Genomic DNA, 25,222 nt, shown 5'->3' with positions numbered 1-25,222 from the left:
GAATTGACAGACCACTATGTCACAGTGAGGTGGCAGTTGGTGTACAGAGCATTTAAAGGGGATTAGACTAATTCATTGAGGATAGATTAGATTTCATTGTGTGGATGAGAAAGTGATACCAGGAAGAAGGCTTTAAGTTTGTTAGGTGTTGGAGAACTTCATGAGATGAGCCAAACCTGCATAAGGTGGACTTCTGGCGCTTAAGCTTGAAACAGTTGTATAGCGGCTTTTAAACAAATGTCTAGAAGGGGTGGGAACATTCCATTTTAGAATATTCTGAAGGGGTAATATGATAAATGTCCAAGGGTAATCTTTCTGGGAGCAGACAAAAGCCTGAAAATGAGAGTAGGGTGACAAACAATTGGCATTTAAAATCAAAGGCTGTAGGAGGCCAGGCTCCTTGGAGAGGTATAGGTTTCCCTCTGCCAGCAGAGATGTACCATCACTCACCAGAACCTACAGTGACAGGGTTAACGGACACATTGAGAATGGTAGACGTTATATACTCAGACTTCCAAAAATACTTGTGACAAGAGCCCTCACCAAAGACTCCTGAGTAAACATTTCAATCGGAAATGAGGACAGGGCCCCTTATGGCTTAAAATCAGTTAAACTGCACCATGCAGAAAGGAGTAAATGGATGGTTTTTGTAATGGAGAAAAGTAAGCAGTGGGGATGAGTGTTAGGACTGGTGCTATTTAACTCAGTGGTCCCCAACCTTTCTGAGGCTGGGGACCGGCAGGGCGGCCCGGCCCTGCTTCCCTCTCCCCGCCCTCCCGCAGTAAGAAGCTTCCCGGGCTTGCGGCCTGGGAAGTTTTTTACTGCGGGGGGGCAGGGAGAGGGAGCCGCGGCCCGGCGCCATGGCCTTCGCGGCCCGGCACCGGGCTGCGGCCCGCAGGTTGGGGACCACTGATTTAACTTGTTCATAAATGATCTGTAATTGGGACTGAGCAGTGTAGGAGCCAAGTTTGCAGATTATATCAAATTGTTGTTCAGGATGGTGAAAACTAAAATGATTTGTATTGAACTCCCAAGAGGATCTTGGATACGGATGCATATTTTGTTTTATACAGCTATCATTTAAACTATCAAAGATGTTATTATCTTAGACTTGCTACTGATTTTGTTAAAAAGATTGTGTTAGTGTGTGTGAGAGTATTGTGTGCAGATTATTAACAAGATAAGATGAGCATTGCAGTAGTCCAGCACAGATTTGAGTGGGTTCCATAGAGTTTAATTTTTCTAACCCTATCACAGAACTTGGTTCTTTTAACTTGAATCATATAAAAAGTTTTAAAAAGTCAAAGCGATGTTTATTCATGATAGTTTGAACCTTCATTTTGAAATTTAAATTGTCAAGCTTTTCTTCTTTATCTTTTTTGTCTCTTCTCCAAGCTTGGTTATTCTCTCATTTCCTTTTTACTATCTGTCTAATGGAATTATTTTAACTTTGGTTGTGATTAAAAGCGGGTTGGTCTTGTTCTCTATATGACACTTGGTTAGCATTTTACATTTCCCCGCCAGTAGTTAATTACAAAACTCTCATGCAAACTGAGTGACGTTATGCAATCCTGTGCTTCATTTTTTGTTACTACAAATGAATGAGTTTTACAGGAATGATTGTGGGGAGTGGGAAATCAGGATACACACTTGAAAAAAAACCTACCCTCTTTCAAAAGCTGGCTCCAGTTTTGATTTGCTGTCACTATCACACAGTCCTCATCTAACATTCCTAACAGGACAAGAACAACAATTGTCATTCACTTCTCAGTCAGCTGCTTTGTTATCCTGACTGTGAGGTGATAAGCTGGCCTCTTGGACCCTGAATGGTATTTGTTTTGGCAGAGCTCTTTTGAAAGTCAGCCTGCCTTTGTTTACAACTGTTTCATTTTCTTTAAAAAAAAATCAACAATGGTTTGGTTTTAAAGAGAAGAACTTTTCTACTTACAGGCGCTTGTTTTCCTGCTCTGTCATTTTCCCCATCTCAAAGTGTCTTCGTCTGGGTGCCACTCTAAAGGTCTGCTAAGGCCACATCCGTTGCTTAATTTGAACTAAAGTTCTTGAAATCGAGTATAAGGGTTATGTGGTGTGTTATTTTTTTTTAAATGCAGTGAGTTCCCTAACTACATCTAAAGTAATGTTTAAAGTGTTTCTTAGTACAAGCAGGTTACATTTCCTTTCTCACTGAGTAACCTCAGCAAATGGCAAGAGGGGGAAAGCACTTGTCAGGCAAAGGACATGACTTCTAGGCAGGCTTCAGCGCTGGCATCTTTTGTTCTGGGAACCGAATACTGGCTACAGAAAAGTCTCTGGCATCATCGCAGTGTTGTAAGACTACGGTACGTTTCATTATGCGAAGCTGAATAATGGTGTGATTTAAAGTATTAATAAACTCTAAATTTGTACATTCATACTGTGAGGATCCAGGACTCCAATTTAGTGAGATGTCAGAACATGTCTTTTGTGTTCAGTATGAGGAATAGTATGCGAGAATTCTATCCTACTAAATTATGCCAGACATATTACACCATTTACTAACTCAAGTTATTAGATGTGCTCAAGGACCTTCATAGGATTCTGACTGCTTTAAGCAAAAAGGAGTAGAGCAGATTTACTGGCACATACACATGCACACGTATGCACACATTTGCTGCATTAAGGCTGATTAAATTTCAGATGCTGATATGAACAATGATGAACAGTTGTGATCTAGATTTCAAAATGACAATTGAGCGGCTCCTCTAAATCCTTCAGAATAAGCCTGAAGCCCTAAGCAAATTAACTTGGAAGCAAACCTAGAGTTGCCAAATTCCCCTGGGCCACTGACAGGGGACAGTGAACCTCATTGAAAGGAATGGGGGTTGTCTGAGAATAAACATGGCCTTTACAATGTGTTTTCCTCCTACCACAAGCCCCATTTTCTACACTGCAGAACTGATGGCAAAGGATGTGGGGTATAATCCGCAGTTCATATTTTGCCTGCTCCTAAGAAGGCATTTCACCATTTGCAATGTTTCACTGTGGTGTCTGGTTGTAATTTTTTGAACTGTTGTGGAGAATCAGAAGGTCATTCAATAAGATCATCAATAGTATTATTGTGTTTGCAGCACTTTTGAGTATACAAAGTAATTTACATTATCTATCTAAGAACACTCCTATGAATCAGGCTATGATTATGATTGTCATATTGCAGATGGAGTGGAGGCTGAGAGGGAGTAGTGTCTTAGGCCATTTTGTGCTTCATGGCAATGTGAAAATGGAGTTTTGTGTAGGTGGATTTGTGTAGCTTCTTTGCCCCTATGCTACATCAGTGCACCACTGTTAATCTATTCTTGCTATGTGCAGTCTCAAAGGGCTGTTGCAGGTCATCTGTATGGCATCCTCTCTGTTCGTACAGAACAATGACGATAAACAATTGGTTTGACTAAGGTTGAGAGTCTGTGCTCAATCTGGAATGTGCAATGAGAAGGTTTCTGTGGGAAGACAATATGGACAGAGATTCCCAAACTGTGAAAAGGCTGAAAACCAGTGCAACTTTGTGCCTTGGTTTCCAGCTGAATCATGGTCAAATAACTGTTTTGTTTGAGGTCATATCCTGTTCTTTCTTACTTACTTGTGTCTTGTTTCTTGCAAATTGGCTATGGGTGGGGAAACAGATCTTTTCATCTGCCTTATTTCATGCAACACTATTAACATTTCAAATAATAGTAGTCCTAGTGCCCAGGCTGCCACTCTTGAGTGCCTTTTCTTTGATAAGTATTTATGGGAGTTGTTGGAGACATTTCTCTGCCAAAAGTAACCATCAGTGTGAAACAAAAAAAGGATGCTAAATCTACTTACATCCTGTCTTAATGCTGGAAAGCTTCTTTCTTTCCAAGCAGCTGGTTTCCCTTGGCTAAGAGTTGCCTCAGCCGTAGATAGTTTAAAGCCTGGTATGGCTAAGAGGTTCTAGCTGATGTGTCATCTGTAACATATTGGCAACGGTTGTAAGTGTGAGTCAGCCAACAATATTTCCTTACATTGTGATATTTAAAAGAAAAGGCTGTTCAGGACATACGAGATTTCTCAGATGGTACTTCCATATTCACATGCAAAACAACTCTTTGACTTGGACCAGCATACCAGAATGGGAAAATAAGTAGCAACAAAACCTTGACCGCATTTTCACTTTTATTTCAGTGAAAACACCGAATCTTTTTGCCTCTTTAAAAAGGAAACATAAATTTTCTTTGGGCTTAAAGTGGTCAGAGCTTGTATATATTCTACTTTCTGTTCTTATTTCATGATGGGACATGATTGGCATTTTGTGGTATTCCAGTGTCCGGAACAAATACAGCAGGGGTTAGGTTATTTGGCAGTTCAGAGCAGAGACATTTGTGCAATATACGCCAACAATATTCTGGGTTCTGGTCAATCATATGCTTGGAAACCTCATTCCTGAATTTCCAGGAGCTGCCAACTTTGATTAAATGCCATACTTTGCAAATCCCTTATGGAAATATATATTTTTTGATATAACATTTTGATTTGCCCTCAAAGTTACTGCTTTTTTATTTAAAGAAACACATTTGCTTGGGCAAAAATTTATCCTGGAACCAAATACAATCTAGGGCTATAAATCATCAAATGTGTTACTTTGTGGGAAGTCTCTAGAAGTGTTTTAAGGATTGCCTCTTAATTGGAATTGCAGTCATGAGCCCTGTTGAGTACTGTTCCTGAACAAATTGCATTAAAATGTGGAGGCTTTCTTAGGGACAGTGTCCGATGGGTTACGTTCTCAGAAAGTCAGTCCGTTACAGAGCTTGACAGGAGCTTTTGAAACATCTGAAATGTAATTTCTGCAATTGGGGTGGAAGAATGTGTTCAAAACATGTTGATGTTTGCGAATCTGACTGGAAGCACTTTTCATATGGCTATGTAATTTTCTCCCCCCCCCATCAACCTTTTGAAACACAGCCATACTGGAAAATAATAGTTTTTCCCAGTATATATTTTTATTCTGAAGCTGCCGTGTAGTAATACCCTTCATTGTTGTCATGAGCTAAAGTCACCAATCAAATGATAAAGCTGTAATTTATGCTAAACTGGTGCCTGGGTCTAGAAGCTTTTTCAGAGACTAACAATTCAGTAGAGACTGCCTTTATACATACAGCTATATAAAATGCTTATTAATGGTAGCAGATGTTGCACTTTAATCCCCTAAAATGATTGTTTGGTAGCAGCAGGAGATTTATTAAGCTTGAGTTGTGTGAAATTGTGTGTGCATAAGCTGCTATTTAGATTGTAAAAATGCCATTGAAAATGGTTAAAAAGTTCTGCCTGTAATTGGCAGAGAGGTATTAGCTCCTCCAAAAGAAATCTCTGTGTACTGTTGGTCCCCATGTAACAACCTCTTTATCATTTATCTTCTTGTATTAATGTCACTGAATTATTAATTTATACATTGGGTTGGATGGGGTGAAGGCACCATTTAAATGTGTGGCAAATGTATCCTTATCGCAGGAGACATGAAAGGAGTCATTTTGCGTTATCTGTAGAATGGAAAGGACATTTTAAAATTTCATTTACAATAATCCACTTGGCTTCCAGTAAAACACCTAGATTATTGCTACCCATACTAAAAGGCTCTTATTAAAATTTTGTAATCTTCTTCACTCTTTTCAGTTCTAAATAAGGCAGATAGACAAATTCTGCCTTCATTTGTATATTTTATTTTATAGTGTACTTTTTGTATCTGATTGTTGATGGACAAATTGAGTGTGCTGTTAATTGTGGTTTTAAAAAAATGCAATTTGTATTGGTTGCCTGTTGTAGCAAGTGAGACCAAAATTAGCAGCATAATTACTCAGGCTAGCATTAGGAATATACAGAATGAATATTGTATGCTGTTAAATGGCTATCTCTAAAATGCAAAGTCACACGATGACATTTTATCATCAGATTCAGCAGTATTTTGTGAATATGGAGCTCATAAAGTGAGAATAAAATTGAAATGGCATCTAATTGAACTAGTTCACAATTGACCATATAGAGGATGCTTAAGAGTAATATACTGTGTTTAGTAGGAATTTACTATAAAAATTTAGAGCTGTGGTTAAAAGGAAAATGAGTTACCCATTTTTAACCTGAATTGAACACATTGTTGGCAGGACCAATTTTGAAGACAAGACAGTGCATTCCTGGGGAAGGTTACACAGTATGAAGTCCATTGAACTCCATGGGTTTAGAAGAGCGCAACTGTTTAGGATTCCAGTGTGAAATAACTAAATGAAGCAGAAAATCTAGCAACACTAGGGTGGAAAGTGGGTACGTGTTTTGTTTATAAGCGAAAAGAGGTTCAAACTAAAGTTAGTGTAACTTTTAAATAGTTTAGTATTGTCATTGTGATAGGGAGCTAATTCCAAGAAACTTGTGTGCAATCAGGCTTAAATACACAAACAATAATTTGAAATAATTTGAATTTAGGAAAATAGCAATGTCAAGTGTGACATACTTCTATTTCCTTTTCTGCTCGCATCTCAAGTAAGATAATTCATGAACGTACAGTGCTGAGCCGTGGACACATCTGGATTTCAAGAAAAAAAAACTAAATTAACATTTCTTAGACTGGAAGCATTTTCTCTCTCCTTCACCAAGAGATAATATCTTACCAAATTCAACTGCTTTACTTGTTGCCTTTTGGCAAGACAGATCTCCTAAAATGAAACCCATTTTCATGAATGCATGAAAACATGATTTGGACACTTTTTTACAAGTCCAAACTTGCTATGCATGTTACTTCGGGGGTGGACTAGAAAGCAAAAACAGTCCTGACTCCACCCCCTAATCTGCCCTCATCCTTCCTACCACAATGGGAGGGGACGAACAAAAGGTATCTCTCAGCTGTGAGGCTGCAATGGCTTAGTATGGGATGTGGGAAAGGTGGCAGCCCGCTAACCCTCCAGGGCTGTTGACTTGTTTTTGGTGATGGTGGCTCTACCACTCTGCATGGGCTAAAAGGAGCGGCCCTAGTGAAGGGAGGCAGCCAGTGGCTTGAGTTACTAATCTGCTTTTGTGCTGTGTGTGTGGAGAAGGGCAATAATGTATGATTGCGTTTTTGTATAATTTTTAAAATGGGGATATATGCAATCCTTATGGGGGAGTTCATAAAGTAATAAGCTTCTGAATTAAACTTCCATTATTAAAATATTGTGCATATTCACATTTTTTACTGGAGTTTCACTTATAATTGATAGTTGGATGTTATACTGCATCATTGGGATCTGTAGTCAACTCACCATAAGCAGCAAGTCATGTATTTAACTGTATGTTTTGCTGTGAGGTAGGTCTTTCTGTTTTTCTTCACCCAGCGATCTGGACATACATCTAAAATAACAGGGGGTTATTCACCTATCAGGAAATGTAAGTTTGGAGAATCTTTAGTGTCTACTAAATGATCATTCTTCTGTGGCTTCCTATAGTGGGCACTGTTGGAGACCTGGTATGGGAGATAAATGGGCTGTTTGGTTGTCCAATTAAGAAAATTATGAGAGATCATGTTAAAACTCTGACGCTGCTGATATCTCCATGACAGGGAGGGCAGCATGCATAGCCGCAGTAATTTGGTGGTGCTGCTTCCCACATGGGACTTAGATGTTAGATGTTCCTTGCCTATGCTCCTAGAGACAGTTTCTACTTGGGCCTCATGAATGGCTGATTGCAATATTGCAATTAAAAACAGCCAACAAGGTCCAATGTATAATAACATTTTGCTACTTCCTGATGTGGGGGCTCCTTAAATGTGCTTCTTGCTATCCGCCTAGTAGAATCTTCTGATGTTCTAGAAGTAGAATGAGAGCAAACTGGATGCAAAGCAAGGAGAAAGACAGCAAGTGGTGATTCCTCTCTCCCCTCCCATTTTTAGAAACATAATTATTATAAAGCCTCCTAAATGTGCTGCTCCCCTGCTGGGTAAAGTGGCATGTCTGGAAAATCACTTTATGTCAGTGATTGGCAGCAATCACTGCTTTTTCTGCTGATGATATGCATAGTGGAGTGAGGCAAAGAGCTGGCTTATATTTTCGTGTAGCTTCCTCCCACAAGCTAGGTTTTCCTCTGTGGATTATCTTGCTTTGTTTTGGTGGTGATTTAAAGATTCTGTCCTATTGATTATTTTAAGAAAAGAACAACAACTAAGTAGTATGTCCCAGCCAATATCTTTCTCTTGCTAGCTCTTACAGATATTATTACCATTAGAGATTAAAATAGCATTGTGGCTCACATGTGGGATGCTTGTGTGTGTGTGTGTGTGTGTGTGTATTTGAGAGAGAACGTGCAGTAGCTTTCAGGTTCATCTGCAGAAAGGCGTTCCACTACCTTGAGATAATTAAATGGTCTGTAAAGCATTTGGGGAATAAGGCTTCACGGAAGGCACTCTAATAGTTTATTTTATTTTTTTGTTGTTGGTTTTTAATGGGACTAATCTTTGCTCCTCTGGGGCTTTGGGGCTATCGGAATGAGAGAAAGGAGTTGAGGAATTCTCTTTACAGTTGTACTAATGGTGCTTTTAAAAGACAAAGAGAGGCTAAAGGAGTGAGGAGGGGGATTCAGAACGAGACAGCATTTAACGATCGCATGTTTACAGTCTAATTAAATATATTTAGTATCAGCGTTATCATAAAAGCTGGCTTTCTTTAAAATGTGAATTATTATAGTTCTGTGATGATGAATGTTATGTCTGAAGGCATGATCATATTGGGTCTTGGACCACTTACTCCTGAGTTATTCTATTGTTTAGGAATTGTCTTTCAACTGTCAAGTGAGTAAGTGGTTTCAGGGTAGCGGTTAAGAACATGTGCAGTCCTGTGCATGGAGTTTCTTTTCCCTCTATAGTTACAGAATTTTCATAATTGCTTGCATGTTCATCAGATGTGTTTTATCTCCAATTACTTCATTGTTGCCAAGAAATTTCTCCGTTGGTGGTATTGATGACCTAATATATGACAGCTCTTGGGTCATTATTATTTCATTTAGTGGTTGTGTGTATAGACCAAGAGGGAATCTGAATATTGATTCACTGAATGGCTAGTAACAATGATTTATGAGTTAAGAATTCAGCACAGTGTGCCAGAGTAGTGAGATTACATCTTATGAGCTACCATTGATTTTGTTTCATATTTCACTGCACAGTGATTAGACTATGATATCACAAGTATTAGCTCTGCAACTATGTTCCTTCTCGAAATACCAGAATGTAGAGTTAATTATCAATAATAGAAATGCATAGTTGTTTACATAGATTATAGCAGCTTTTGTAAAAATTGCTCAGAAAGTATCGCTCACCCTCTGGTCATATATGGCTGCTCTAGCTGTCCCCTCTTACTGCTTTTTGCTGTTGCCTCCCTTGTTTATCCCCCTTCCCATGACAAGGCTGCATTTCTGACTCATCTTTCAAAGTAGACTAAGTTGTTTTTATCAAGGATGTAATGCTGGGGAAAATCTCAAATCATAAAAAAACACTGCTATGCAGTCTTTCATGGACTGTAAAAGACACCATGCCACTAGCAGGCCAGCATGTCATGGGGAAGGTTCAGGACTAGGAGGTGCATTTGGGCTTATCTGAGCCAAAATTATACACCTTATTGATATTTTTAGTATAGGTTGGCTTTCCAAATGTATTTGGGTGGGCTCTGTTGGGCTGTGTAGTCTAAACTGGGCTGCCAGCAGAGCCCCAGATGAGTCTGTAGGGAGAACTCTCCCTGCAGTATGGGCTCCTTGGCAGGCTCAGTTTGGTAATCTAATCTAAAACTGGCTTGGTTGGGCTGCCCAGCAGAACCCCAGCTGACTCTGTAGGGAGAATTCTCCTTATATGATCAATTCTTCAGCAGGCTCTGTTGCATAGTTTTGTGTAAACTGAGCTGCCCAGCAGAGGCTGTGAGGAGAAGTCTCTCCATGGGATCAGCTACTTGGTGGACTCTGTTGGGTAGTCAAGATTATACCAAGCTGCTCAGCAGCTGAGCTTATAGATAGAAGTCTTCCTGCAGGATTGGCAGCTCGACCATCTTTTTTTGACATTCCAGTTTAAATGGACTGCCCAAAAGAGCCTCAGCTGAGCTGCCTCTCAGATGGTTTTGCCTCTGCTGTTTTTCCTTCAGTGTCTTTCATTTTGGATCTATTGGACCCAAAATAATTGGGGATTTTTGAAAAAAAAATCCTTGATCCAAACACTTTATCGTAATCCTAGTCTTGTTGTATTGTTTGGTGGTTTATGCTGTTTGGTGATTACATTGTTTAATATTATGTGATACACCTTGGGTCTCAGTGGGAAAGGTAGTCCATAAATAAAAGCAACTAGCTAAACAAATAGGCTTGCTTTCTACCTGACATGTATGAATGAACTCACCTGGTTGCATAACAAGAGTCTGTCTGCTGAAAACTATACACACTGCTTTAACATAGGGGACGCCTGATTGAACAGCAGCCAATGAGAGACTGAGAATGAAGAATGAGAGGTCAAGATGCTTTGCATTTCCTGGTGACTTCTGGGAAATTCTCCATTTAATAGCTGCTGAGGCTATAATGGATAACACTTGGTGGCCAGCTCATTTTTACCCACAAGAAATCTTTCCTTGCCAGGAGCAATACTGAGATGTCTAGTATTGCCATAGTGACATTTAATGGTCACCTTTAGTTTAAAATTATTGTTCCAGTTGATGTCCCTGGGTTACAAGGCAAGCTCTAATTCACTTGATTTCTTCAGTATATCAATAGCTGGGGAGGCCAAAGTTCCAGCTGGAATATTGCTGAGAGTGGGGAAGTGGGGAAGTGAGAGTGGGGTGGTGGTGGGAATATAGAAAACATCCTGAAGACAACAATAAAGTTCTTGGGCAGGGACTGCTTAATAGCAGTTTTGTGCTAGAAGTGGACCAATTAATAGCTGTTTCATGCTAGAAAATAGCTGCTCACCCCATGTTAAAGGAACAGCATAGGTGGTTGTAGAATTCTAAGCTGAACTCTTAGATGAGTCCGGTTGAACTTGTTCATGAACAATAGCACACAGGAAATGCTCACTAGTGTAGTAAACAGAGAAAACCACTGTTCAAATGGTACCCATACATTTCTTATTGAGATTAAATATTTCATATGTAGGTAATCATAATAATAGAAATAAAAATGTGATACCTGTTTGCAGGTAAAAATTGCTTTAGGGTATATTATGTTGATATAATGTTATCTCTGTGTATTATATCGCCTTACCTTTTTATGGTTCATTTATCTTTTGAAAGAAAATGTCATGGATTTCAACAAGTCTTTTATGCACGGGGTAAGAAGCCCAAAACATTTAGAATGGCTTGGGGAGGATTCAGTTGCAGCATGATTGGCTCTAGGCCCATTTACAATACAGTTGCAACTTGCAGTCTCTGGAAGTTAAGGCTTTATTTAACCCAATTATCCAAGATGGTTAAACAAACACTGAAGTATGTTTTAACCTACAAATCTGATTTGTTGCCAAGTTTACAGACTAAGTTTTATTTTGTCAGGTGGATGTTGGATCCAGAGCTGATGACGTTATGTGCATTGGGATGTCAACTGTGAATGGCATGTGTGAACCTTCTTTTTCTTTCTTTTCTTTGTTTTCTCTCTCTCTCAGCTTTTCTTATGCCAAGAAAAGAAAGGTCATAAAGCATATCAGCTATGTTAAATTCTTCAGTGTGCTACATAAAGCTTCATGTGATACAGCCATTCCAGAGGAACAGGCATGTCTGGTCTCAGACCCACTATGTTTGTCTGCTGCCACTTCAAACAAATTCATTGCACTGCATGAGGGAGAGCCCCAACAAACCTAATACTTAAAAACTAGGAAGGAAAAAGAAGGTACCAAATGACTGTGATAAGGAATTTGGATTCCTCGTTCCTTAGCTGAAACTTTGGATCAAACACATTTATTTAACCGATTTTGAACCTATTATTTTGTAATGGGTAAAAGCTTGATTAATGGTTGTTAATCCTGGTATCCTGTAAGCTTGACTTCTTTAGAATCCTGTGCTTGTCCTAAGCAGCACAAGCCAAGTTACTGAAGAGGAAGCCATCTTTTCTGTCTCCTTCTTCTCAGTGAACCAGTGCAATCTGAAGAGAAACCAGAGTATACCAGAGTGAACCAGTGAACTCCCACAGTCCCCAAAATTGCTCCTGTAAGTCAGTGAACCTGAAGGGAACAGTGTGGGGAGCCAATGGCTTAGTGCGGCAGGAGAGAAAAATGGGCACAAATCACCCTTCCTATTTCTGCAAACAGAAAAACTGTTAAATTGGAGGAGCTGCTGTTCTGTTGACAATGGCATTTTCATGAAGAAACAAACTCCAGCTCATGCAGAATTCTCATTTCACCATTGTGAAAACTTGGAGTGAGATTGAAGACTTTACAAAACCATGAAGCCTGCTGGGTGACTTTGGACCAGTCACAGTTCCCTCAGAGTTTTTTCAGCATACCTCACGAGATGCCTGTTGTAGGGAGAGGAAGGAAAGTCAGTTGTAAGCTGCTTTGAGACTCCTTAAGGTAGAGAAAAGTGGGGTATAAAAACCAACTCTTATTCTTGTGCCCCAACCCTGAAGGGAAAGAAAAAATGTATGAAACAATTATTCAATTTACCATGTGTTCTACAGTGTTTCTCCCCCCCCCCCTCTAAAAAGGTGCCAGGACTCATATATTAGGTTGCACTGATTTCCACCAATTTCCTCCTCAGGACTTGGGAGAAATCCCCAAGGTGCCACTACTCAATACTACCACACACACAGAAATCCTTGGTTGACTCACTATTTTTTCTCATTCCATGAACCAAGAACAGAGGCTGAGGTATAATGCAACTCAAATAATGGCTGCCTGGCACATGTTAAGATTTGACCCAGATCCAGTCCAGTAGTTATCCATGGGGGACATGCTGTTTATTTTGTAAATTTCTACTGCACAAGAAATTGGAGAAATCACTCCACTTCCCTACCATAATCTCTATTTTAGAATTGCAATAAAGCCTGCTTTGGGTCATCCTGTGGGCTATGGCACACACTTTCTTTATAGCTGTTCATTATTTTCCTGTTTGTTTGTTAGTTTTTTTGATGTACATAAAATTCAGCCTACATTAGGACTGAAAATGAGACCTCTTTGTTTTGCAGTTCTCACATGGGTCTAGGAGTGTTTAATGAAGAGAATGGCAAACAGATTCAGATTGTGTCTCTGGTGTCCAAAATGATCAGCATATTTAAAATGCTCAGCATGACTCTAAGATATTACAGCCGATAATAGTTGTAATTGACTTTCAGTCTTCCTTTTCCCTCCCCTGTTGTACAGTGGGAGTCATCCTAAGGGCAAGCTGGGAAGCCCAGAATGTGGGATCAGTCAGCAGCTTAGTATGGGAGGGAATGAAAGGGAAGAACAGCATGTGTGAGTAAAAAGCCCTCATGGTACTGAGGACTTAGCTGATGGGGTGAAAGATATTGACTTGTTTTTTTAAAGGATGATTGGATACCCCCCCCCCTTCTGATTAGGGATAGCAAAGATTTCCTTCTTTGGTTATTGAAAGAGCTTCCTAGACAGCATGTTTTAGGATGTGTGCTAACCTGTCAGAAAAATACTTTGGTGCACAAAATATATAAATTTATAAATGATAGGAAATAGTTGAAGAAAGCAGAGCTTTGCTAGAATGATGATCGACAGTGAAAATCATTGCCTTTTCTCCCCCCCCCCCAACCTTTTTTGTTTCTCCAAATCCCATTTATTTTCCCTGTGAGTGATTGAGGTAGACCACTGTGCCACTGTGGACAAAGAGGATAAATTGTAAAGCTGAAATGGTTTTTGTATACTGTTTGACTTGTCATGCAGGTAGATTTTCTTTTGTGAGTAAACTCTGTTGTAGTGATTAACACAGGATCCAGTCCAGTGGGACTTGAGCTTTGTGATCTGTCTTTCAGTTTAGTTTCAGGGTACATGTATATTTATCCCATACTGTTTCAGGCTTCACTAAAGCATTGATGTATCACTTCAGAGCACACAGTGGCTGAGTGCATAAAATGACTTTCTTACTCCTAACATTGGGTCACCTTGGTCAGGTCTCATGCTTGCTGTGCTAGTCCCTTCCCTGATACTGCATTCCTTCTGTATAATTCAGATGGAAATGTTTTGTGTTTGAAATTCAATATTCAAGGTGTTAATTAATGGGAACTGTGAAGTTCACATTCAGAAATACTCCCTCCACACAACCACTCTGGAATTTTTGATGGAATAACAGTTTCTTGATAGTAGGCAGTACTTGTAGCTTTGGTCATTTATTTTCCTCATGTAGAAATTACTCATGTAGAAAAGGTTACAGAACAGCTACTTATTTGTTAGAGGGAATGTATTAAGAAGTTAGAGGTGATCTGTATGTTTAAAAAAACAATCGTCATAGTAGTGTTCACTTCAAAATGAAGGTAAGAAAATGCTGGTGTTTCTCCTAGGGCCAAAGTCCTCGTATGTAGAAATCTAGTATGTCAGAGTCATTGTTCCTTAAATGCTAGCTTTCAAGGTTAGAGTTTCTGGAGGTTTTGATGGTCAGTATAGTTTAAATTAGCCATGTCTTTTGAACTGGTAAATGGTCCTTAGTATTTGGGTTGATGATACCTTATTCACAATTACAATGGGTGAAAAAGAGTTTTCAGTTACGTTTTCACTCAGGAATTATGTAGAAACCTGAGCACAAAACCAAGGAAGTTACGAGAAGGGAGTGCGAGAAGGGAGTGCGGCTTGGTGCTGGGTATATTGATCTAAGACAAGAATATTTTGTTTTACCTCATTATTCATACATATAGACTGAATGTTGTTGAGGAAGAAAGGGAATGGTGTTCCCTTGACACCAGAAAGTAGCAGCAATACATCGTTGAATAGTCTCCCAGAGGACCCTAGAAAATCTGTCTCTCTCTAAGCAGTTCTAAGGGTTTAAGAACAGAATTCTTTTAGAAGAAGCTTTGACTTCATTGGGGTTTTTTGATAGTGATTAGCCTTTTCTGCAATTATTTTAACTTCTTGGATTTAGGGTAAGATGTGCTGATTTTATTGTTACCTGCTTGGATCCCAGTTATCTGAGAGACACTTTATAAATGTTTGAAATAACTAAATTATGGTCTATCTTATCACTTGGTGAAAAGATTCCAAGAAATAGGGTGAACTTCCTATTTATTTTATCTACCAGTTTTGCTGTGTATATTTGGTACAATATATACCTACTTTCCAGTTTGTATGGAGTATCTTACAGCTACACCCATGAGGTATGTTCATTCAATTGGGAACTCAAATTCCGGGAGCAGTCTGGAGGGCAGATGGCGTTCATGTTGCCTGTTTACCAGAATCACTGTGATTGAGCTTTAGTGTTTGTTTCATTTCCTGAACCACGTTTCCTCATTTTCAAAAACAAGAACTCACTGAGGACCAAATATGCAATTTCCACCTAGGATTTAGTAAGTCTGGAAATGTGGCAGCCCCTAGGTTGGTAGGAAGGAGTTATCTTTGAGCAGGCGTACACAAAGAAAAGTCACCCCATGCTGTACTTCAGGAGACCATACTGCCCCTACATTAAGGACTTAAATTACCAGCCAAGTTTTCCAGGCATCTTTGGTTGCATTCTGAAACTCAATCTGCCTTTTGGCCCTAGAGACTGTCGCCCTTCTTCACTGTCAAGCCAGAGCTACATAGCAAAGGTTTTATTAAGGTCTGAAGGGAAATGGCTTATTTGCACAGAATGGCCCCTTACTATGCTCTACATTTTTCTGTTTGCAAAGAGGTAACATAATATGGCTTTTCCTGCTGGTGTTTTGTCTGTTTTGGATTTTGTTGTTGTTGTGAGATTCCAGTGCCTGTCTCCTTATCTACAGCAATTACATGGTCTGAAAGACAGGGCTGTCAGCAACATCTTTGCCCATAAGTATCCTCTGGCTCCAGGTTTTCTACCGTTTTTTTTTTTTTGAGAAGGGTGTATTGGTGGTGGATGAGGATTCATTTTTTACTGTGTTGCTGAAGCATTATACATTGTGGACTTACTGTTTGTGGTATGCCTTAGCTAATTATTGGGGAGAAGTATGTTGAAGAGCTTGCTGTTTAGAGTAGTGCTATAAAATGTCCTCCTTTCAGCTTTAAATGCTTTGGATTGTGATATGTAAGCTTAGAAAGCGTGTTTATTCGGTGAAAGCACAAGGGATAAATAATCCAATAAAGCCTGATTGCTGACTTTTCAGGTTTGTTTTTCAATACAAAAAAAGCTGAATCAAGATATATTTTTTTCTGCCAGCGGCTACATTCTCAACAATTTGTTTGTCAGAGGACATTCGTTTGCGCTATTCTTCAGCCAACAGTTGCTGCTCCTGTGGCTACTTCTGTGTTGTTCCAGACACATCGTCAAGCTCCTTAAAGTCATGCCAATACCTCAAATGGGGTCCATCCTCAGGCTGATGTCTGTTTTCTTCCCTGTTTTCTCTATCTTGACAGCTGTCCAAAAAAAAAGGGTCTCCATTCTCCCGCAAACTTATAGACTCTTTCTTTCCTTCCCCAAAACAATAGTCCAGTGAGGTGACATGTGACAAAACACAGTCTTGCAACTGTCCAACTGTAGGAGTGTGTGTGTTTGTGTGTGGAGGGGAAATCCTTTATTTTTCCTTCAGTTTGATGCATACAACTAAGCAGTCCATCTAGCATTACGTTAAGGAAATGGAAAAGCCCATTAAAACCAAATATCGTCAAATCTAAAAATCCTTTGAATAGTCTGGGAGTAATCAAAGGCTGGCTTAATTTCCTTCTCAGTCATTAATGTGCCTCAGCCATGCACTCAAATTATTCTAATGGTTCAGTCAAGTAACACTGTTATATCTGTAGACTCTATGAAGTGGATCAGCCATTATTATTTGAGAGATAAAGAGTTAAATCTAAATTTGTGATGTTCTCTGTGCTTTTGATTTAATGGTATGCATTTTACCAGTTCTGGGAATACTTTTTTAAAAGAATGGTATCATTTCAGCTATGCATGATGCTTGTTTCTTTATAGATAGAAGATAGAAGATAGATAGAAAAGTTTTCAGCCTAGAAAGCTCTCCCTGCTCTGGGTGAAAGACTTCGAGATGTAACATGACTGTTCCTTTGTGCCAGCTTCAGGAAACTCCTGCAGCAGCTGACATGCCACCACTAGATTAACTGGTGATGGATCTTTTACCTCTAGGTGCTTGGTCCTATGCCAGAGAACGAACTATGCTTTGTTTGTCTTCACTGAACCTCTTCTCCGATGCCATTGAAAATGCTCCAGTGCCTGCCCTGTATTGAAATACTCTTTGTGGCAAAGGATAAATCCTTCTGCTCTGGTACTTGTGCAGAGCTTGTTGGCTGTATTTGCCTATTATAAAGAAGGAATTCCGAAACTAGGAACATATCACTAAGAGAGAAGGCAGGAGAGAGAGAGAGAGAGAGCACTGCTTCTGGAGCCCTACTTTTGTGCCTGTTCCAAGTTTCTGCTGGTTCATATCCTGTTTAAAAAAAAATCTAATTCTAACCTGAATTTTACCTACCTACTTCTTCACGACTTGAATAGGTTCCTTGTTTTGTTTCTAATACAGCCTAAATGGTTGGAAGATTGGTTAGGAAGCAAATCATCTTTATGCTAGTCAGATTAGGCTGTGAGTTCAGGATATGAGAATTTATAATAATAATTTGCAAATTAATGGCAGGGATTATGTATGGGAATCAGGATCAGGCAATGGACATTGGATCAATCCCATTTTATCACGGAATGTGGGGAATTTCCTTAACCTGTACTGTCTGTTATGATACGCATCTTCAGAGTGTTAGCAGATCTTAGGATGCACATATACTATTACATCTCAACTCTTTTCTTTTAAAAATCAGAATGCTAGGCAAAGCACCCTGTTTCCTCTCAAGGGTTAATATAAATAATAGTAGTGGGCATTGTTCAGCTTGCAGGTGTTTATAATTGGGCTCCCTGCCACACCATCCTTACCTCTTTCAGGGCCAGACAAGAATGTGGCAATTGGTTCTTCTTGTGAACCAGTAGCCCACTAGGTGGAAGGGGGAGGCAGGAGTGATGTCATAATCAAGATGGTTCCAGCTAGTGTGCACCCAGATTGGATTTGGAATATCACCTGACATCAGATGACAAGAGGCTGTAATGAAGCCATAGAACAGAGAGAGGGAAGCCATGCTAATTTTGTGATTTTACAGGACAAGGGGCCCTTACCATGACAAGCCTAATGGCAATGATCAGCTATGTAGAATGGCAATGATCAGCTATGTAGAAAACGCTACTTTGAATTTTTGAAATTTTAAGACACTACCGTCTAATATGAGGTCTCAACAACAACAACCTTTATTGGCATATATAATAGTTAAAAGATGTGTAATACGAGGTATCAGTGTATTGGATAGAAGACTTAGCTTTCTTGTTTTTATTATATAAGATTATAGAGACTGTGTTGCTTAGTGTTAGCCTGTTCTTTAACTATTTAAATAACCTTCATACATTTTACTAAGGTTGGGTTTCTTGTGTGAGGACCCACAGCTCTTGAGTGTTGCCTGCTTGTCTAAGAGACAGCGGCTCTGAGGGACCCAGGCTTGGGTCCTTGATGAAGAAGTCTTAATCTGGAATAATTATTATGCTTCCTTTGTTTACAATAATCCCTTCACGCACAATTTCATGCATTTTAAAGTGGGAAGTAAATTTACCATCTTCTAGAAGACTGTAGTTATAAGAGTGGTTAACTAATCTTCAGTGTGTGATCCAGAGCTCTTATGAAGTCTGCATGTTCTGTGAAAGACTGATGCTGGAGAAGTCAAGTCTTTAGAATGCTTACATGCAGAGTAAGTTCTGCCTTCAACATGACATCAGTGGGACACACTTTGGAGTATGTTGAAATTTACGATGAACAAATTTCCCTTTTTGTAGAAGCTTACTGATGTAGTGCCATTGGGTATAAAAGACTTTACGTATGCAAACCTTATGAAGTTGTTTATTACTATTCCCATCCAAGAATTGGGAAAAGGAGTTAACTGACTACCAAAGTGATAGTGTTGGGTCACAGGTGTAAAAAGGTTCAAACCCATATATTTACTCTGCAAGTCCATAGAATCACAGAGGCTGGTGAAGGAATTATTGCTTTTGGCTGATTTACAGATGTGAGCAACTGCAGGGCTGTTTGGGGAGGATTCGCTGCCCCCCAGCAGCTTTGGAAAGCTCACATTGTTGATTTGACTTTGCTGTTTCTTGGCAAAGCAGTGAGTAAAACAAGGGCTACCAGAGTTGTTTTGTCTGCAGTGAACATTGCAGACTTATTTGTTTGCATGTGGAAGGTTTCTCTCATAGCCTTAGCAGTTGATGTTTTGAAAGAGAGATTAAAGTTCCCAGAAATGCATGGTGCTTGGCCACCTCCTGTGCAGTAGAAAGCTGTTTGTTTCTGAGAATAAAGAAGATAAATGGATGGGCATCTGTTCTCAGTTTTTGGTATGGGATTGAAATCTTCAAAATGTGTGTGTAGTATATTAGTCTCATACCAGCTCTCAAGCAACCCCCCCCCTCAGTTTTGGGGGTTCATGTGGAAATAGCCTAGTTGTTTATATATATATTTCAAATAAAATAGATGCTGGAACTCAAGTATGTACAAAAGCCCCGAAATCCTTTTGCCTAAGCTCAATTGTATGTGTGGGTTTGTGTGGGTGTGTCTGTGATTACTTGGTTGTGATAGAGAAACAGGCTTCACCTCTTCAAAGATACTCCTTTCAGTGTGATTTTGTCTATGTGTTATGTCTAAACTCTGCCGGATACTAAGCCCTGAGGTATATAAGCCAGCACTCCATTCATTGCTGTCAGAGTTGCCATGAAGATTTTAATGATCTCTCTTTGGATACAAGAAACTGTATTTTCGCAGAAGACATATTTGGTGTTTAACACAAGAGTACTGTTGGTCAAAAAAAGAGGCAAGAGCTGTCTCAGCAAAAATGGATGTTTTGATAGCATTGTTGCTGCTTCTGTTTTTTGTCTGAGGGGGCGCATAGCCATTTATAACCCAAAGAGTGTTACTGCTTTAGAAAGTGGGGAGTAAAGAGCCTGCAAAGGAGAGACCGCCTGCTTAGTTTCTCTTTGGCAGCTGCCCTACTTTCTTTTACATGGGTTTTCTTTTTGCTCTCTTTTGGCACTTTAGCCTGAGATTTCCTGGAAATCCTGGCCACTTTCTGTAGGAGTATGCCAGTATCATTAACACCTCCTGCTTTCCTTATCATAATTTTTAGTGTAGAATTCTTGAAGTGAACAGTGTTTTTTCTCAGTTTTCTCATCAACAAGAGACCGTTCTCCGTGTCATTTTTAAGCGTTTTACTGATGAACATGAATTAATTTTAGTTTTTCATTTTCATCTCTCTCCTCAGTTATGAACGATGATGTAGACCACCCGCTTGAATGACGCTGGACATTTATAACTGGATTCATTAAGGAATAAAAGAAAATTCTTTAAAGGGGGTCAATAATGGTGGCTTCTGATTGCAGAATGAAAAGATTTTGGCTGTTACTGATAGTCAGCTTCCTGCAGTGTACGGAAGGTAAGATACACACACCTCTATCTCTGTCGATCTACAATTAAGTAGATTTATTCTTAATTTTTCTCTAGATTTGGTTGAATTTGAAGGCTTGTGGTCATGCATAACTTTATAAGATTGAACTTCAAATTCTCTGCTAGATTATGCAGATATGAAAATTTGCACATGTCCAAAATGGCAACATAATGAGACTCTGCGTTATACCCCAGAGATGAACTTCCAGGATAGACTAATGCACTGAGGCGCAAATGGTTGCCCACCTGCATTGTTTTGGCAGATGCCAGAGTGTTTGGAACATTTTGGAGTCTGCATATTAATAAATATTGTTACTTTTGGGGAGAATGTGATTTCATAGTGAATAGTTGCATTATCCTTTTTGTAGGATAACTTCTTGTTTTTATGGATATCTTTGTTTTGATGTATATTCAGTTCTTTATTATATGATTGGAATATTCAGACATTTGAGAAAAGTGTCTGAAACATCTATTTGCCGCTGATTCTGTTTCCAGGCTTTGCGTTGCCTGTTAATTGCTTGCTGCTTTAAAAAAACAGAGAAAGAGTTGAGAAAAGAAAATATTAATTGACAATGGAACACAGAGTCTTGGCAAATCACTGCATGGTGACTGTCCTTAAGTAGCAATTGGTATATTTTTGGACTCTTCTGGTTTAGGCCTTTTACTGAGGTTGTCCTTGAATAACAGCAAGCTGCAAGTTATATAAACAGAAGATGAAGCAGCTTTAAATATGCATAAGCCAGCGCAAAAGAGTGTAGTTGGGGATATTATATGAGTCCAATTATATATATGAGTCCAATGTGGTGAGTTGTTAGTGGTGAATCAACATGGAACTCGGTAAGTGGATTGAAAGTGGTCCCCATCAACTCAAATCTCATTGTAGCTTGGAAATTTATTTATCTACTGTTACATGCAGTACCTGAGGCTAGACTTAAATTCAAAATGAGAGAGAGAACTGTTTTTTGTACACTGTTTTTACATCCGAAAGGAATCTCAAAGTGGCTTACAATCACCTATGTTTCCTCTTCTCACAACAGACAGTCTGTGAGGTAGGTGAGATTGAGAGAGCTCTGAGAGAACTGTAGATGGCCCAAGGCCACCCAGCTGGCTGCATGTGGAATAGGGAATCAAACCCAGCTAACCAGATTAGAGGTTGCTACTCTTAACCACTACAGTAAGCTGAAATCGGTGTCTTTTTTTTCCCTCTCCTATTTTAAAATGGAATTATTTAGTGACACCATGGGCCTGTTTGTGCTAGGGTGATTTCCTATGGAACAGAATCCACACTGCGCTATCACTCTTGCACATCAACTTAAAGGTACAGGTTATTAGGCAAGATTGCTTTTTAATGTAAGTTTATTCCACCATGCATGCAAACCATTTCCATATAATCATATTTGAAAGGAATGGAGGTTATGTGACAGTAGTGCTTGGCAGATCGTCCTCCACAATGGTGTTGCTATATTAAAATTAACAAATGCTTGAAGTTTGGGTTACACTCTTTAGATGCAAAAGATGTTTTGTAAATAAAATGTTTAAAAAATTACATAGTCCACATAAAGCTTGGGACCCTTAAAAATACAATGATGGTAAAAGTTCTCTTAATTTTCTTCTTTCTCATAGCAGTCTGGCCATAAGCAACTGTACTCCAAAGTAAGATACATTGAGTTTAGTAAGCCTTATTGTAAAGGTAGTATACACAGGATTTCAATCTGAATCATAACTGACATCACTTTTTGCTAATGTACTTAAAAAAATTTTTAAGACCTTTACATTTTCATTATATTTCTCACAGTCCCTGGTACCCACCAACTACTTTGCATCTGTTAGGAATCCTGAACAGGCAGTGTAACCATTGCTTCTCTTGTAGAAACTCCTTCTATCTTTCTTGTTAGCTTGATAATCACCCCATCATCACAGCCATGTTTTCATATGGAACAAGAAAGCAGGTCTGTGTGTATTACTATGTTCATAGTTCTATTTCAGCGATTACAGATAAGTGCCTGGAATGCATAGTAATCCAGTTGCCAGTGCATGCGGAACAATAAGCGCCACTGTTTACTTCCCTGAATATCTTGCACAGCTTTTACATTTGTTATCTATTTAGTTTAATGTTGGTTGTGTTCTAAGACACGGCTCATGGGCTGGAATTGGGGGGGAAAACAGGGTAGTAGCAACTCCAATTTAGATTTCACGGAATGCAGACCAGCAATCTCTCTCGGGGGATATCGCCCTTTGAAAGGCTGGTTTGCCTGACCAACTTTTAAGACGTATAATTCCTCCCCCCCCCACACACACACGGTTATTACCATGCTTTTGGTAGATTGTTGAAGGACAATTATCACCATAGCGCTCACTTCTCAATTGTGGTATCATTAGATGATCGATTGTGATTTTTCAGAGGTTATGCAGGCATTTGTTCCTAGTGGCTTTTGTGTCCATAGAAGTGAATGAAATCTTATTTTCAGTGGATGTACAGAGTACAAAGGAGAGCTGATGTTCAATGCAGCCACCTTTGCAGTGTAAAGAGGTTAAAAGCTAATTAGGAGTTTAGGTCCCTACATGTAGCCGCCAGTTGCCCTTGATAATTATTGTGTGTACCTTTTAAAAAGAGTTCCTTTTATGATCACAGTATAAATGGTGCATATCCTTTCCTCACATCCTTGCAGGCTCCCTTTAATTTCACTGTAGGGACATAACACATAGAAGATATGCTTAAAGATCAACAGCCTTTTATTGAATGGACTGGGGAAGATGGTCCGGGTTCTCTAGTCCAGCACAAATCTCTGGATATGGGTGATAGACTATTAGTCTCCCCAGCCCTCGAATGCACGCAGCAAAAGAAGCCCTGTTTTATCTCGGTGTTACTTCAATAAATATTCGAGCCTAGTAACAAGTACTGTGGATAAGATCTGGAGGATTATATAGAGCAAAATAATGTCAGTCTGGAGCTGGTTAACAAGCAGTATTTAAAAGGAAGAATCTTGTCTGTATATTTTTTGGAAGAAAAAGTCAGATGATGAATTTATACCATTTTCAAGCTAATTTTTGTTTCTATTTGTAGCATTTTTAAATGCATGTTGTTCTCATCTCTTATTTTTCTTGCTTTTAGTAGACAGCAATTGCCGAAAGCAAGTTTTGATGCTTTGGTACTGAATGGAATTCTTTTCTTTAAAAAAAAAATCTTGTATTTCTCAGTTAAAAGAAAACTGGGAAAGAAATTGGGAAGACGGAATAGAGCCACATTAATTACAAATTCTTAAAATAAATCAAATATTGTGGTTCTGTATTCTCGAAGGGAATACTAATGTGGAGGTAGCTTCAAGCCAAAGCAGCATAATTAATCTTTTTTTATTGGATATTCTAGCAAAGATGTCTTGCTATCTGGCCTCAAAATAATGCAATCGGAGTGTAGTAGATTGGTTGGTTACTGCAGAAAAACAACAGGGTTTAGCAGGGAGCATGAAGAAATTATTTTGGATGGGGGAGGTTATACATGACCCAGTGCAACTTAGGCTGCAAGACCAAATGAGAGAGAATAGAAAGTAAAGACATTTACTCTGCAACAAGGACTGATTCCACAGTTACGATTTGCCAGCATGTGTTTGCATCAGATTCTAAATGTAGGCTCTGAATTTGTGCCTGGTATGCTGCTTCTGTTTTCTTCCATTGCACCTTAAATCATGAAAGTAAGGTGTGTTTAGATGCTGGAGGGGAGTCAGGGGGAGCAATATGGAGTCCTTGGCTTTGATTTCATGTTAACTTTCTGGAACATTCCCAGGAAGTAGGTAGCATTGTTTTTGCAAATTTGTGTTCTAATGCAATCATGTTCAAATAAAAAAACAAAACAAAACAGGAGAGTGAGTGAATGGGCATCTATGATGACACCATTTGAGGCAGGAATGGAAGAGGAAGCGGACTCTAATTCTGAGGTTCTTCATTGGATTAACTTTTGCCTGCCAAGGAAGGTGGGGGGGGGGAATTGAGGTTTCTGAGAATTCTCAAATCATACGGCAAATACGGATTGCATCTGGATCTGCTCCTTAAGAGCCTGATTATTTTGTAAAAGGTTTGTTATTCCACAGGTCGTTAAGAAAAGGCCCCTGTGGCATTTTGGAAATAGTAAAGGTCTCTGTTACTCAGAGCACCTAAAAGTATTTAAAGTGATATCACCTGACTATTACAGGTATATTGGCCAACATTTTCTTGACCAACATTTCAGACGCAGGTCATGATATTTAAGCTTTGTACTTGGCACCTGTATTATTTACTTATTATTAATTTGACTTCTCGGCTGCCATTCCTAGCCAGCTAGCTCGTGGCAGCTAACATCACTCATTAAAATACAATACAAATTTCCAATAAAGCTTTAAATAAAACCCCCTTCCCAACCACTCCTAACCCCACATAACCTTCCAAAGGTATGGTGAACAAAATAATCTCATGATGGAAATATGAGGTCAAAGCTTCATTGCTGTTAAAATAGCCTAAAGACACTATATAGTTATATAAGGGGCTGGTAGTTTTATATATCAAGCCAACAATCCCTTTCATAACTAGATACTGAATTAAATTACCAAATCCAAACATGCATCTTACTGTATAAACAGAAGTAGATCAG

The 25,222-nt window shown here is 39.1% G+C and overlaps 1 protein-coding gene across 29 annotated transcripts in view; it reads left to right on the top strand.

Moving 5' to 3' along the window:
• ADGRL2 (adhesion G protein-coupled receptor L2) overlaps positions 1-25,222 on the top strand; it is a 219,062-nt gene that overhangs the window by 26,331 nt on the left and 167,509 nt on the right. For all 29 annotated transcript variants that reach the window (XM_077333200.1, XM_077333196.1, XM_077333203.1 and 26 more), the window contains exon 2: positions 20,420-20,590. In XM_077333200.1, coding sequence (XP_077189315.1) covers positions 20,518-20,590 — 73 coding nt within the window. In that variant the 5' untranslated portion in view covers positions 20,420-20,517. The remainder of the gene's footprint in view (positions 1-20,419; positions 20,591-25,222) is intronic.

The sequence above is a fragment of the Paroedura picta genome, chromosome 4 (genome assembly GCF_049243985.1).
Source record: "Paroedura picta isolate Pp20150507F chromosome 4, Ppicta_v3.0, whole genome shotgun sequence".
Classification (NCBI taxonomy): Eukaryota; Metazoa; Chordata; class Lepidosauria; order Squamata; family Gekkonidae; genus Paroedura; species Paroedura picta.
Note: the sequence above shows the minus strand (reverse complement) of the source record. Positions and strands in the feature narration are given on the sequence as shown.